The sequence below is a fragment of the Fulmarus glacialis genome, unplaced genomic scaffold (genome assembly GCF_000690835.1).
Source record: "Fulmarus glacialis isolate BGI_N327 unplaced genomic scaffold, ASM69083v1 scaffold27923, whole genome shotgun sequence".
Classification (NCBI taxonomy): Eukaryota; Metazoa; Chordata; class Aves; order Procellariiformes; family Procellariidae; genus Fulmarus; species Fulmarus glacialis.
In genome coordinates this window covers 1-12,210 of record NW_009205249.1, presented here as the reverse complement: position 1 = coordinate 12,210, position 12,210 = coordinate 1, and the positions used below count along the sequence as shown (strand labels likewise).

At 41.6% G+C, this 12,210-nt stretch overlaps 1 protein-coding gene across 1 annotated transcript; it reads right to left on the bottom strand.

Moving 5' to 3' along the window:
- Positions 1-7,870: 7,870 nt before the first annotated feature.
- Positions 7,871-11,782, bottom strand: DCUN1D3 (DCN1, defective in cullin neddylation 1, domain containing 3). The gene is made up of 2 exons (XM_009575341.1): positions 11,267-11,782; positions 7,871-9,216 (listed from the first exon to the last, which is right to left on the bottom strand). Exons 1-2 carry the CDS (start codon positions 11,695-11,697, stop codon positions 8,733-8,735), a joined length of 915 nt encoding a protein of 304 aa, XP_009573636.1. The 5' UTR covers positions 11,698-11,782; the 3' UTR covers positions 7,871-8,732.
- Positions 11,783-12,210: the final 428 nt, after the last annotated feature.

Genomic DNA, 12,210 nt, shown 5'->3' with positions numbered 1-12,210 from the left:
GTTACAGTGTGGCTGTGGAAGGGGCAAGGGCCATTTTAAGGAAAGCACACGTCTGTGCGAACTTCACACATCGTTGCTTTCAGCAGGGAGCTGGAAGCGCAGAGTTGCAGTAAAACTCAGTGCACTACCAGCAGTAGGATGAGGTGATTTGCAACCTGACAGCTTCAGTCCTGTGCTTTGCAGCCATTGCCACCTAAAATAAAGGCTGCTTGTGCATCTCCTGTTAACATACTGAATTTCCAAGCACGAGGATGCCTAGGAGAGCTTTCAGCACTCAAAAAAAAAGAAAAATTAAATGGAAATGTTTGTTACAAGGTTTGAACATGAGATGAAGGATTTCTTGATAGGAATTAGAATAGGCTGAGATGAAGCTGAAATAGTTATTATTCCAGAAATTATTAAATACAGCTGATTGATTGATGGAATATTTACACCCTCCTACTTTCCTACCCCAAGTTCATTTCACTGGGCTCTTGAGCTAAGATGGCTTATGGAGTAGAAGTTGGGGAAGTGGAGGAGCAGGGAGAAAAAGGCAACTGCAGCACTAGCCCAGAGGCAGCACTAGTGAGTGGATAGTAGATGCTCATGTCGGTGTCGTTCATGCTAAATTTAAAGCCTCCAAAACTCCTGGAATGAAATCTATTATTAAGCAAGATGAATGCAGCCAGGTTTTTTCTTTCAAAAAGGTACTTTATCCACTCCAAGTGAGCCTGGCATCCTTTGGCTGTAGCTACTGCAAACTGGAATAAGCATCAACATCAGCCCTGCTACAAAATGTGAGTCAGTCCCTTCGCCCCAGCACGGCCAGTCCCCACTGCTGACCCCAGCCCAGCAGAGACCGTGGGGTCAGGCAGCTCAGTGGAAGGGGGTGAATGGCAGACTGACCTCAGCACTCATCCCTCTGTAAGAATACGCTCCTGTTAAGACTGTTCACATCCAGCATCTCCTTGTTGTAGACACTTGCACTGCGAAGGTGAAAGAAACCAGCTAGTTGTCATTCCATGCACTTAAAAATGATGTGGTCACCTCCCTGCAAGGACTAGGCAGAATTTAGTAAGCATCCAGGATTCCTGCTTGAGCAACTCTGGAGATGACAAATAAAACTGGCAAGAGTCCTATTTATAGGCATGAAAAAATAATTAATTTGTCCCCTTTTAATTGAAAATGTAAAAAGGACTTCAGCTTTAAATAAGACATTTTGTACAACGCTTGAGCACAAAAAAGTGAACACCAACGTGTCATTATGTAAACACCACAAATGTTACTCATTTGTTCAGTAATGCACAGAACAGCGTGCAAGTTCCCTTTCCAGTGGATTAGATTTCTGTAGCTGTTCCCCCCCCTCCCCTCAGACTTTACTGGAACACAGGAAACCCAGAAGCTTTGGAACATTTACAAAGCTACAGCAGTCAGGGTACATTGTGACTAAAGGATATTTTTTTTCTTTAAGGGATTGGATTTAAATATACAGAAGTACAATAATCTCACAGGTAAATGAATGGCAGCTTGGATTAGAAAAAGCACCAAAATATTTAATATACATCTGGCACAAATTCCACAAGAAGTCAGTAATAGACAAACCAATGCTTTGCTTGTAAGAAAAGAAAAACCTCAGACTGCACTTAATGCTCTTCTTCCAAAAGGGACACGACAAAAACATTGCACTCAGGATTGCTATCAAGTAAAGACAACCTTCTTATTACAACCTATTTGCATTGTGCCTTAGATTGCACATTCTATAAGATGCTGCTTCCATTCTGTTCCAGACAACAACGGTGAGCAAAATTTGATACAAGAAAAGTAATTGTAAAACTACAAACCAAATGGGACTCAAGAGATACATCATCTTGAACTTCCCCCACTTTTCCTCTAGATCATGGTTTCAATTTGGCCAGTTCCCTTTAAAAAAAGATCCTACATGAAACAGAATTTACTCCAGCCGTTTTCAAGCATTACATTTACACAGAACTTCTGATACTGCTGTCTGAAAGAGGAAGCACAAGTCTGCTCCACAACACACAATACATTCGTTTCCCAGAGCAAGCAAATTGGATCATACGTGGTTATTTCTTGGGTAAGTCCAAAAAGGCAAAAACCACTCCTGACACGAAGAACAGCAGATTTGATCCTATCCACCCTTGCTGGTTTACTGAGGAATTGAGAGCTTGATCAGCTAATTGTATTCACATGCGATTCAATGAAAGCCCCACAAAGGTGTGCTCTCATTATTTCCTTACTCAGAATTAGTTACTTCTCTGGGAGCAAACACACTATCAGAATACATTCCTTCCATAAAGGGTGACTTGAGGCTAAATTGGGGCTGAGATCCACAAGCAAGTGCTCCAAGAAATCCAGCTGCGTCAACTAGCTCTCCCAGGCTGACCCTTCTCCTCCATGCAGCCTGTCGAGGACTTGCGGTTGCTTCATGCCCTCAAGACCAGCCAGTACAAACCCCAGTAGTGTTGGGTCAGGACCTAATCCTGCCAGTTGCATCCATGTCTCTTGGAACTCGAGTTACTCAACAACTAACAGCACGAGGCCCTCCAACCACTCCTGCCAGCCCATCTTCTTTTTCAAAGACCATTTTAAAAACTTATAGATAAGAAAGCAAGCATATTTTTAAGATAACTATGTTTAGCGTGACTTAAAAAGTCACAACTTCAAAAATATTATGCACTATTCTGTGAAGTCATCTAACATTTAATACATATGGGAGTATAAAAACAGCAGCCAGCCCTCAGCTCCACTGATCCTCTGTGCGGGTTTGCCACCTCTGGTCACACGATCTCCCCCCTCATGGGCCCAGAGAAGAGCAAGAGTCAGCAGTTGTAACTGCATAAAATGGCAACATTCAAGTAAACACACTGGTTCAACAGTAGGCAACCTTTAGGCCAAATATAATTTACACGGGAAAAAAACCCAAAACTTTACAGCAAGAACACTGGAGACGGATGGTTTTTTCTGTCTGTGTGTGAAATGACATGTTATCCAGAAAGGGCTTATCCGAAGAGTGCAATTACGCAAAAATAGAAGCTTTTTAAAAATAAAATAAAGTTGTATAACCTCCAGAACCTGTTGGATTTTAAAACCTAACTACAAAAAGACTGAAGATTGCAACAGTAGCGAGGAACTGCTGTAATTTCAGTGATTTAAGGCAAGCTGTTAGCAGGACTAGAACGTTCATGCTCCTTTTACCTATCATCTCACACGTCCCCCTGCTCTCTTGAAACATGTGCCCGTATGGATAGTGCAAGAGGTCATGCTCCAAAAGCAGCCCTCAAACTGGAAGAAGAATCTTGTAGCAACAGTTGCCACAGCATAGCATCTATTCGGGATGTGTAACGACAGTGATCATTTGTAGTTTTCTTTTGGGGGAGGAAAGCAAGGGACACGGATGTGCTGCATGAAAAAGCGACACCACCTAAATGCATTAATGAATACAACTGAGCACTGAAGCCACTCTGGCATCTCCAATACACTCGAGAACTCTCCAGCTTTGCTCAAGCTTAAGGGTTTTATCCTGAGCAAGATTCTGACCTCATGGAGGAAACGGATGCGTGTAGCCCTTACACTTCTGCAGCTCCCATCTTTGCTAGCTGTTACAAGTCCAGCCCAATGGAACAAAACGCAGTATTTTTCATCAAAAGAAAAATACGCTCATGGCACTGCATCAGGTGGGTTCCTAAAGTTTTTTAAGGGCAAATGAAAAGGCTGATGGCTCCCTCCTAGGGAGCAGCTGCTCCATCTTCAATTTATTGTCAGTACAGGTATCCCGACAGGGAAGAGGATGTGTGATGATAAAAGGCCCTGAGCCACATGCGATGTAGCTCGAGTCGGTCACTCTACTGCACTCCAAAACTAGCACCTGGGAGGACGGCCACTTTTGTTTGCAGCTTGACTTGGCTTCCTTCCAAAGGGTCAATTGCATGCAGATTAAAAGCAGTATACCAAAAGGTATGGCAAATAGATAATACTTAACTTGGGTTAATTAAAAAAAAAAAGATTACTCATCCAGGCATAAAATCCTGGGAGCAAAGGATGGTAACCTTAAACTATTCAAGTCTAAGAACAAGAGGTAGAGATACCTATGTACTTCATGGTGAAGGAGTTACAGCCTTCTGTCTTACAATCTCATGTATTTCACTTCAGTTGGCAGTATAAAACCAAAGATTTAATCTTCAATAGTCCAGACAGAAAATTTTAACACTGGTGGTTTTGTTTGCACACAACAAAATTTAAGCAGACACTTAGCTTTCAATACTTATTTGAAAAAATATTTTTGTTTTGCTGTATATTGAAACACTACCCTGAAGACTTTTGAGTTTCAGGTTAAGCATCTTCCTTTTTAATACGAAAGGCTAATTCACATATGCACATTTCGAGCAGAGTGAGCTCAAGGGAAGAACTGGGTGCCCAATTTACCAAGGGTCTTCTAAAAAAGGATCACACTGCAGAACACAAGGCTGCAAGACCCAGAAACTCACAATGACTATCATTTTCCAATGAATGAGAATGATGTAACCTCAGTCAACAAATTACATCATGGCTGAGGTGGCTATTAACTACATGGTGTTTCTTTAATTTTGCTGGGGTTTTTTGGAAACAAGGCTTAGAACTGTAAGGAAGATACTTATGTTGACATGTGATGAAAATACTAAGGTCACTAGTCAGTGCATAGCCAGTCTGGGAACCACAGGTGACAGGCTAGTACCTGCCCTGGGATCCAGGGGTTCTTCAGGCTCTGACATGCAAGGACCAAAATAAAAGTCACACAGGCAAAGCTGCTGCTGCCCCCAGCACCCTGAACACCCCCCCCCGCCCCCCGACAGCCACCCTGCCCTCAGGAGGGGGGGCTGTAGCTATTTGCAACCAACCCCGAGCCACTCACTCGTCAGCAGAGCAGGTGAACTCGTTTCATGCTCTTAAATGTGCTTGGCTGAAAAGCTATAGTGGTGCAGAGGCTGATTCATGAGCAGATCTGCGTGCCAGCCCGGGGAAGCCAGCGCTCGCCCTGGGACACACCGAACTGCCACAGGCTTCAGCTATCTGATTGTATGCCACTGCCACACCTTCATTTATTATTCCTGTGGTTCTTTCATTACGATTGCACAGTATTAAAAAGCTATAATTATCCATATAGAATAGCACCAGCAGCAAGTAAACTCACAATTCAGCGTTCAATTTCAATTAATTTCCTCGGTAATGTTTTATGGCCAACTATGGGCGGAATCTTTCAAATCCTTACTTGAACCAATAAACAGTCTTTGACCTCAGAAACGCAACCACGCAAGTAAAAATTAGCACAACTGAGCCTCCAGCTGATCTGGGAGCCAAATTTTAAAGGTGCTGCAAACTATAATATGGTGCAGGTGGTCAGTGTTTTATTACTTGGGAGTAAAGTTTACAGGAGTTGCGTGTAAGGGAAGGCAATAAAATGCCACAGAGTGTGGATGTCAGACCAGTTTTCCAGTATATTAATAAAACTATCTATATAGTTATCCATAGTTATTCATCCCAAGTTGCAGCAGATGCATCATGCTTTCCAGCATGCATCAAGTTTTCTAATGCATACTCTAATTAAAAAAAAATTAAATAGTTGCAATAGTTTCAAGGATTCCAGCAGCATCACTGCTCACTACAGTCCTGTGCCCTACACAATAAAGATTTAAATTATATAAAAATGAAGAGTGAATGTATTTGGCCTGTTCCACAGATATTCACAGTTTAACCATTAAACAAGCATATTTTCAGAGGCTCCAATATTGTTAAAGACTTCTCAGAAACATGTACAAAACCGTGCTCCCACACAGGTACATCAGCATTACAGAGAATGGTCTATTCTCAGTTAGGATCATAAAATCACCAGGCAATCCAAGGGAAGGTCTGATGCCCTCTCTCACTTTCAGCAAAGAGTTGCACCTTCAGCTCCTGGTTCAGGAGTTTAAAACTCATACAGGTCTGGCTTGCATTCTGTAAATGGTAATTAAAAAACTGAAGTGAGGCTAAAAATAAATGGTACTTTGCTAGATAGATCATTTGGCTATTTTTGCAAGTATTCCACCCAACAGGTGGGGTTGCTCCGGCCAGGCTGAAAGCAGCAGAACAAGAGCAAGGCTGTCCTCTCATTCTGAAAGCCACTGAGAATTGTATGTCCTTTCCCCAACAGGAAATAAGATTTTTCCCTTCCTGTATATTCACCACCACCGTCTTTAAAAGGAAGCTGTATTACATTTGATGCACTAAAATGGGCTAAGCCTTGATCTGCTACAAATTGACTTCCTTACTGCAATCCACATTCAGACCACAAGATAAACACCTTCCTTAAAGAGCTCCATCCCTCATCCTTTGGAGCTGCTGCAGTTTGGTGTATAAATCAGTAGCAGCCACTGCCACGACTTTGTGTGCATGTGCATGCATTGGCTACCCATTTGAATAGTTATGTTTTCACACTCTGGACATTTTAAATTCCCTTTAGGAAAAAAAATGAAGTGAGGAACAAATAGTTTAATAACTGAATGAATGAGTAGTCTCAAATTTATAAGTACAGTCTTCATTTACTATCAAATCAGGTTTCCATTTGGGACTTTTGCTAACAAAGTAGCCTCTGTTGGGGATTTTTTTTTCCTTTTTTAAAATAACAGCACCAGCACAAGTCTCACCATAAATTCAGTTATACCAGCACAAGTGCTTTGGCCTGCTTTGCTCACCAAATCAGAATCAGGTTTTGCTGCCAAACAGTGCTTGTGCCACGGTAGCTTGGAAGGTTATAGTAGCAAGGACAAAGCTTTGGGTATACTTCCCTGTAATACAGCAAGTTCAGGGCTCCCCTCCTGCAAAGGGACAGACTCAGCTGCATCTGGAACAACTACATTTGTTTTCCACAGCTTAACACGCCTCCCAGCAAGAGCTTGCAGAAGCAGCATGGACCAAACTCTCCTTTTATTAGATGAAAGAGATACTATCTGTGGCTTGTGGGTTTGTTGTTAAACAGTTTTCAATACCCACATTTTGTTAGTGATTTATGATCTCAGACCCAAGCTGTTGCATAGGCTGCACACCAGCAAAGCCAGTGACAGAATTCAGGCAGAACCCCCTCCTCTCTCTGCTAACCCCTCTGGGGCACAGCAGATGTGCAAAGCATGCCATCCTGGATCCAGCGACAAGCTCGCCACTTAAAATCTGTTTCCTTTTAGCTTTAAAACCCTTATATCACAAAAGCCATTAGATGCTATGGATGACTGTCCAGGTTTTTTTTGTTTTGGTTTGTTTTTTTTAATTGAAGCTGTTTTATGATCCTGAAATGCAGCTCTGAAAATAAAAGGTGTGTAATGGAAGTGTATCAAATTCATTAAGCCAGTACTTAGCTCTATAGAAAGCCTTGGCAATCATCCCTTTTACCAAAAGGTGTAAAAAAGTTGACATACCAAAATTAAAAAAGGTAGCATCAATAACCAAAAAAGTTTCAACCAGTGTTAATAAAACTCCCTTTAAGTCACAACAGTTTCAACAGGCAAATAGTCCCAATACAGGCATTGTAAAATAATAAATTGACTCCTATCCAAATATTATCAAATCAGTCTAAAAATGACTCATCTACACTGTTGTCATTAAGAACACATTAAGAATTCACTTTGTCATCAGATGCCAATATTGTTGCTCCAGAAAGTGTGGAGTATTAACTGCGATTTAGCAATTAAACATAGGTTTTAAAAAATTGGTTCGTCAATATTAATGCAAAAGATAGTTCCTTACATAGAAGTACTGTGCTTGCCAGACAAGTAAGATAATACTTTAGGTATAAATCAAACAAATTAAAGCAGAATTATACCACAGTTTTCCTTGAAGACTTAGGGTTTGTGTGTCGCTTCTGTCAATGTTTAGCAAACTTAAGAAGCAGAACCTTTGGTTCTTTTAGTCAAGTAAAAATATTCTCATGTAACCACAAAAATACAACTTCCAGAGAAAATGGAAGTCCATCAAGAAGTCTACTTTCAATAAAACTGAGGTAGTACTGCTCTTTTATTACGTGATGTGTAAGAGATTTAGATACAAATCGTCATCTACCACTCAGTTGACTGACAGGTACAGTAATTTTATAAAACAATCCCAACATTTAGTTTGAAACTCCAAAAAAAGGAATGATCTGGATTCATTCACTAAGAGTTAGCTTAAAATGGGAATTAGCCGAATTACAAAAAGCTGTTGCTTATGTTGTTTTTTAGAGCCTTATTACCAGGGGATTAATGCATTTATAGTTAACAGTTAACACTGCTGTTCATCTTGGTATAAAACCTTGAAATTATTACAGCCTAAAATTTCAACAATGTAAACAGCACTACACACAGTACAGACCTGCCCTGACAGATGTAGTATGAAAAACTTAATCTGGCACTGTATAATTTAGCAATGTTAATTTAACCTAACTAAAAAGACCTACATTGTGCAAGAAATATCAGACTTACTTATACTAATCTGAAGTCTTAAAAAAAAAAAAACCCCAAAAACGCTTAACTTGTAGCCAGGGTCAAATATTTCAGGGCAAGAGTAAAAGGAATAACCAAAATTAAGAAAGTGCCTAAAACATGATACAGCATTTTAGAGCCCTTTCAAAGACAAGGCAGAAAAAGGTGTAAAGTAGAAAAATCTGGAGCCTTGGTAACTTCCAGAAACATCCAGAGTTTACATTTCATGAAGGGCAACAGGTTGCTTTCATCACTGCTGCTTCGACGCCGCTAAGTCTGTTCCTCCGCACACAGGCCCTCTGTGTCCGAAGACGTAATACATTTGGATTCCTCTTCCTTTTTCCTTCGCTCCATTTCCCACTCCACAAAGGTATCGAAGAGACTCGGCCAGGCCTCGTCCTCACTGTAGTTGCTAAGGTCCGGTCCAATCACCTGAGTAAAATTTAGAAACATGTTCCACGTGTCCCGGGAGATTCCCTTGATTCCTGAGGGGTTCTCGATTAGGAAGTGTAACCACTGGTCCAAAATGGAGGGCTTGTTTTGGGTGAAGACTAATTTCCAAAGGGCAATGGCTATTTCCCGATGTAGCGACCTCTGTCCTTCTTCAGAGTCCAGGCCAAACTGGAAGGTGAAACGATAGAGATCCTTGAATTTATCTTCCTGCTTGGCTTCGTTTAAGAGGCTGGGGAACCTCGCACAAATGCCGTCAATGCTGTCTGCATTTATTGCTTTGCAGCCTTCAAAAAACTCCTTCCTATTAAGCAAGAGAAGAGAAATTAGTGCGAGCGCTTGCCACCGACCTCATGCGCTGAACGCTTCCCATCTCCGTTCAGCAAGGCCAAATGGGAAGAGGGTTATCTGGACAAGACAAGGTGTGCTCTCAGCCCAGGTGGCACAAAAATCTCGGCAATGGGAGCTATTGGAAGGGGAGACGTTTCCAAGAAATTTCTCATGGCTTGGGGAACCACAGACACCATTCGGATCTGCTGGGGCACTGTCAGCATTCGAAAGTGATTTTGCTGTGTGGCTTTCTGACTACTCGATAATAGCACATCCAGTGCCTTTCACAATAAAAAGTGAATAAAATTTACCACAGAAGAAATGCCAAATGTTTGAAAACACCACATTTACGCACTGAGGCGCCATATATAAATCAGCTTGATTCAATATTGCCCATGTCCAAACGCCCATGCTCTGGGCAAGCTGTTCTCAAGGGACAGAGCAGTTCACTGGTGGCTTTCCTGTGGTTTTTGGTTGCTCTTCCAGCCTGCAAAATAAAAAAGGTGCCAACGGCAACAGTCAGCAAGGCACCTGCCGAGAGAGTGGAAAAGAGCACAGCATCACAGAACACAGGCTACCACGCAATGTATAAACACTGCTCGAAGCACCAGTCCTATACTAATTAGCCTACTAATAATCTGGCCAAGTGGGTAGATGGTTAGCTCTGATTTCTCTAAGGCTCATGAGCCAGTGTTATAACCAGCCAATATTAACCAAAGCCAGCTGACTCTGACGCAGGACGGGCTGGAGGGAAGACAGGAGACAGGGCAGCGCTCAGGAGAACAGAAGACCGCATTGCTTTCCTTGATGGAAGAAGTCGATCAGCACCCGTATCACGGAGCATGCCATTAAACAAAGGTAACTTCTCACCACTAGATTTGCCCTCTCTCCAAGAAAATCAAAACAACCTTCATAAAACTCATGGTGGTTGTGCAGAATCACAGACACTACTTGCAACTCCTTTACCACGTTACCAAATACCTGCGCTGTCAGCCTCTAGTGAATCCACATTTGCATTCCAGAGTAACTCATCCATTTGACAGACACCCACATCCACAAAGACTCTGAAGATGCTGGAAAAGCTATCTGTGTTCAGTGCACAGCAGAGGCTTGGTTCAAGGCTCAGAACACCAAAGTAATTTTGAAAGTTATAAGCTGAGTAAAAATATATAGCATTACTCAAACCAATCTAGATAGGCCAAAAAATAAAAAATTCATTCTCTCTCAGCAAGTCCCTGTAGGAAGTCTTTATTTGCTCTTACCTGGACATTGATAATCAAGTTGGTGGGGGCTGTTGTAGTTTTGGGTTTGGGTGGGGTTTTTTTGTTTTGGTTTGGTTTTGTTGTTGTTGTTGTTTTTTTTCTTCTGGTAAGTTTTTCTTCTGGTAAGTTCTGTTGTTTCCTATGCTATAAGCCTGCTGACTGACCCCCTTGTCCAGAAGAACAGACAGCACTTTAAATACCAATCACTTGTCAGCCAGTATGGCACAGCTACTAGTGTCAAAAACCTTGCGTTTCCTTCCCTCTCTATGCTTTAACAGGATTACTCTTGGAAAAAGACATTAAGTGTAACACTGGTTGGACAGGAACAATTCTTAGGAAGCAGTCTGTCATTCTTTCACAGAACGATAACAGAGTTGGTAGCAATTACTAAGGAATCTCACATTACTTTAAAGTGAAAATTAACTTCAGTGTCCAATGTCATCACCAAGATAATGCTGGATACAGTAAAACTGCTTTTGGCAAATAAAGAATAAATGAACGTCTACAGAATCTCACTAGGCTGTTCATCATTAGCAGCATAATGTCCAAAACCACATTTTCGGTTCTGAAACCCACTGTGAGGGGAAGGGGAAAAGAGGACAATTCAAAGTTTACCTTCTGCAGTGGTAGGAATTGATTTGATCAAAATGCAAGTGTTAGAAGAAATAAGTACGTGAAGCTAACGAGGCTGCGTCTCCAACATACAGATGACAGGATATACTTTAACATATGAAAATAATTACAAGTTCTACAAGAACTAACCTTGTAAATTTGCACATGGTAGCAGCCTGGAATTTCCAAGCCAAAACTAGCACTTTAAATTCAGTGGGATCAACACAGAGGTCATTGCAAAATCGTTCCATTCCTTCTTCCAGTATGGCATCTTCCCGTTCATCCTTATACCTCCTAAATAACTCCCCGATCCTTTGGAGCGAAGATTCTTCTGCGCTGGAAACAGAGTCTTTCTTTGTATCTCCAGAAAACATTGGAGGCTGACTAGACTCTACAGCAGCGTCCGTTTTCTTTGTCCCATTCACAAGTATATCTCCTGAAGACTTCCCACAAGCTGAACCATGGTCATCTTTGTGGACTGCACTTCTCTTACTGTGCGACTTGCTGCCAGATTCCCTCTCCCCATTTTTGCTGCCAAGGGTGGAAGAAGGATTCTTGCACTTCGTGACACACTGGCCCATGATGTTGCAAGCTCAGCTTCTAGAGCGGTCCCCTTGCCGTCGGACACCCTCGCAGCTGCTCTTCAACACATCTCACCATGCCATTAGCGGCAGTCAACTAACCTGAAAAACAGTTTCGGAGTCAAATTGCTGTTTCTCCACAAAGAATATTGTAAGTATTAAATGTGGGATAACATTCACCAGTGAGAGACTGACTTCAGGATATTTAAGTTTTGCGTACTGAAAAGGAGTAGTGTACAGAAGGCTGGCATATGCCATAAATTTCAGGCAATTTCAGGCTGTTTTACCTAGAAATCAATGCAGCTCACTCAGTGGCTGCAGTATACTAACGGGTCCTAATAAAGGAAATTCCTAAAATTCTTACTGTAACATAGGTTACAAAGAGGTTGATTCATGTACAGGCTTCATCAAGACAGACTACTCTAACCCAGAAATATTTTAAAGGAAATGGTTTTTAAAAGTATACACACATTTTATATATAGAATATAAAACATTGAAACAAAGCGGGGGGG

What these genes read in the sequence shown, in the direction of transcription:
- DCUN1D3 (XM_009575341.1), bottom strand. Translation starts at nt 11,697, where the DNA reads ATGGGCCAGTGTGTCACGAAGTGCAAGAATCCTTCTTCCACCCTTGGC. An exon ending in ACCATGTGCAAATTTACAAG is followed by an intron (nt 9,217 to 11,266) that starts GTTAGTTCTTGT and finishes CTTGCTTAATAG; the next exon opens with GAAGGAGTTTTTTGAAGGCT.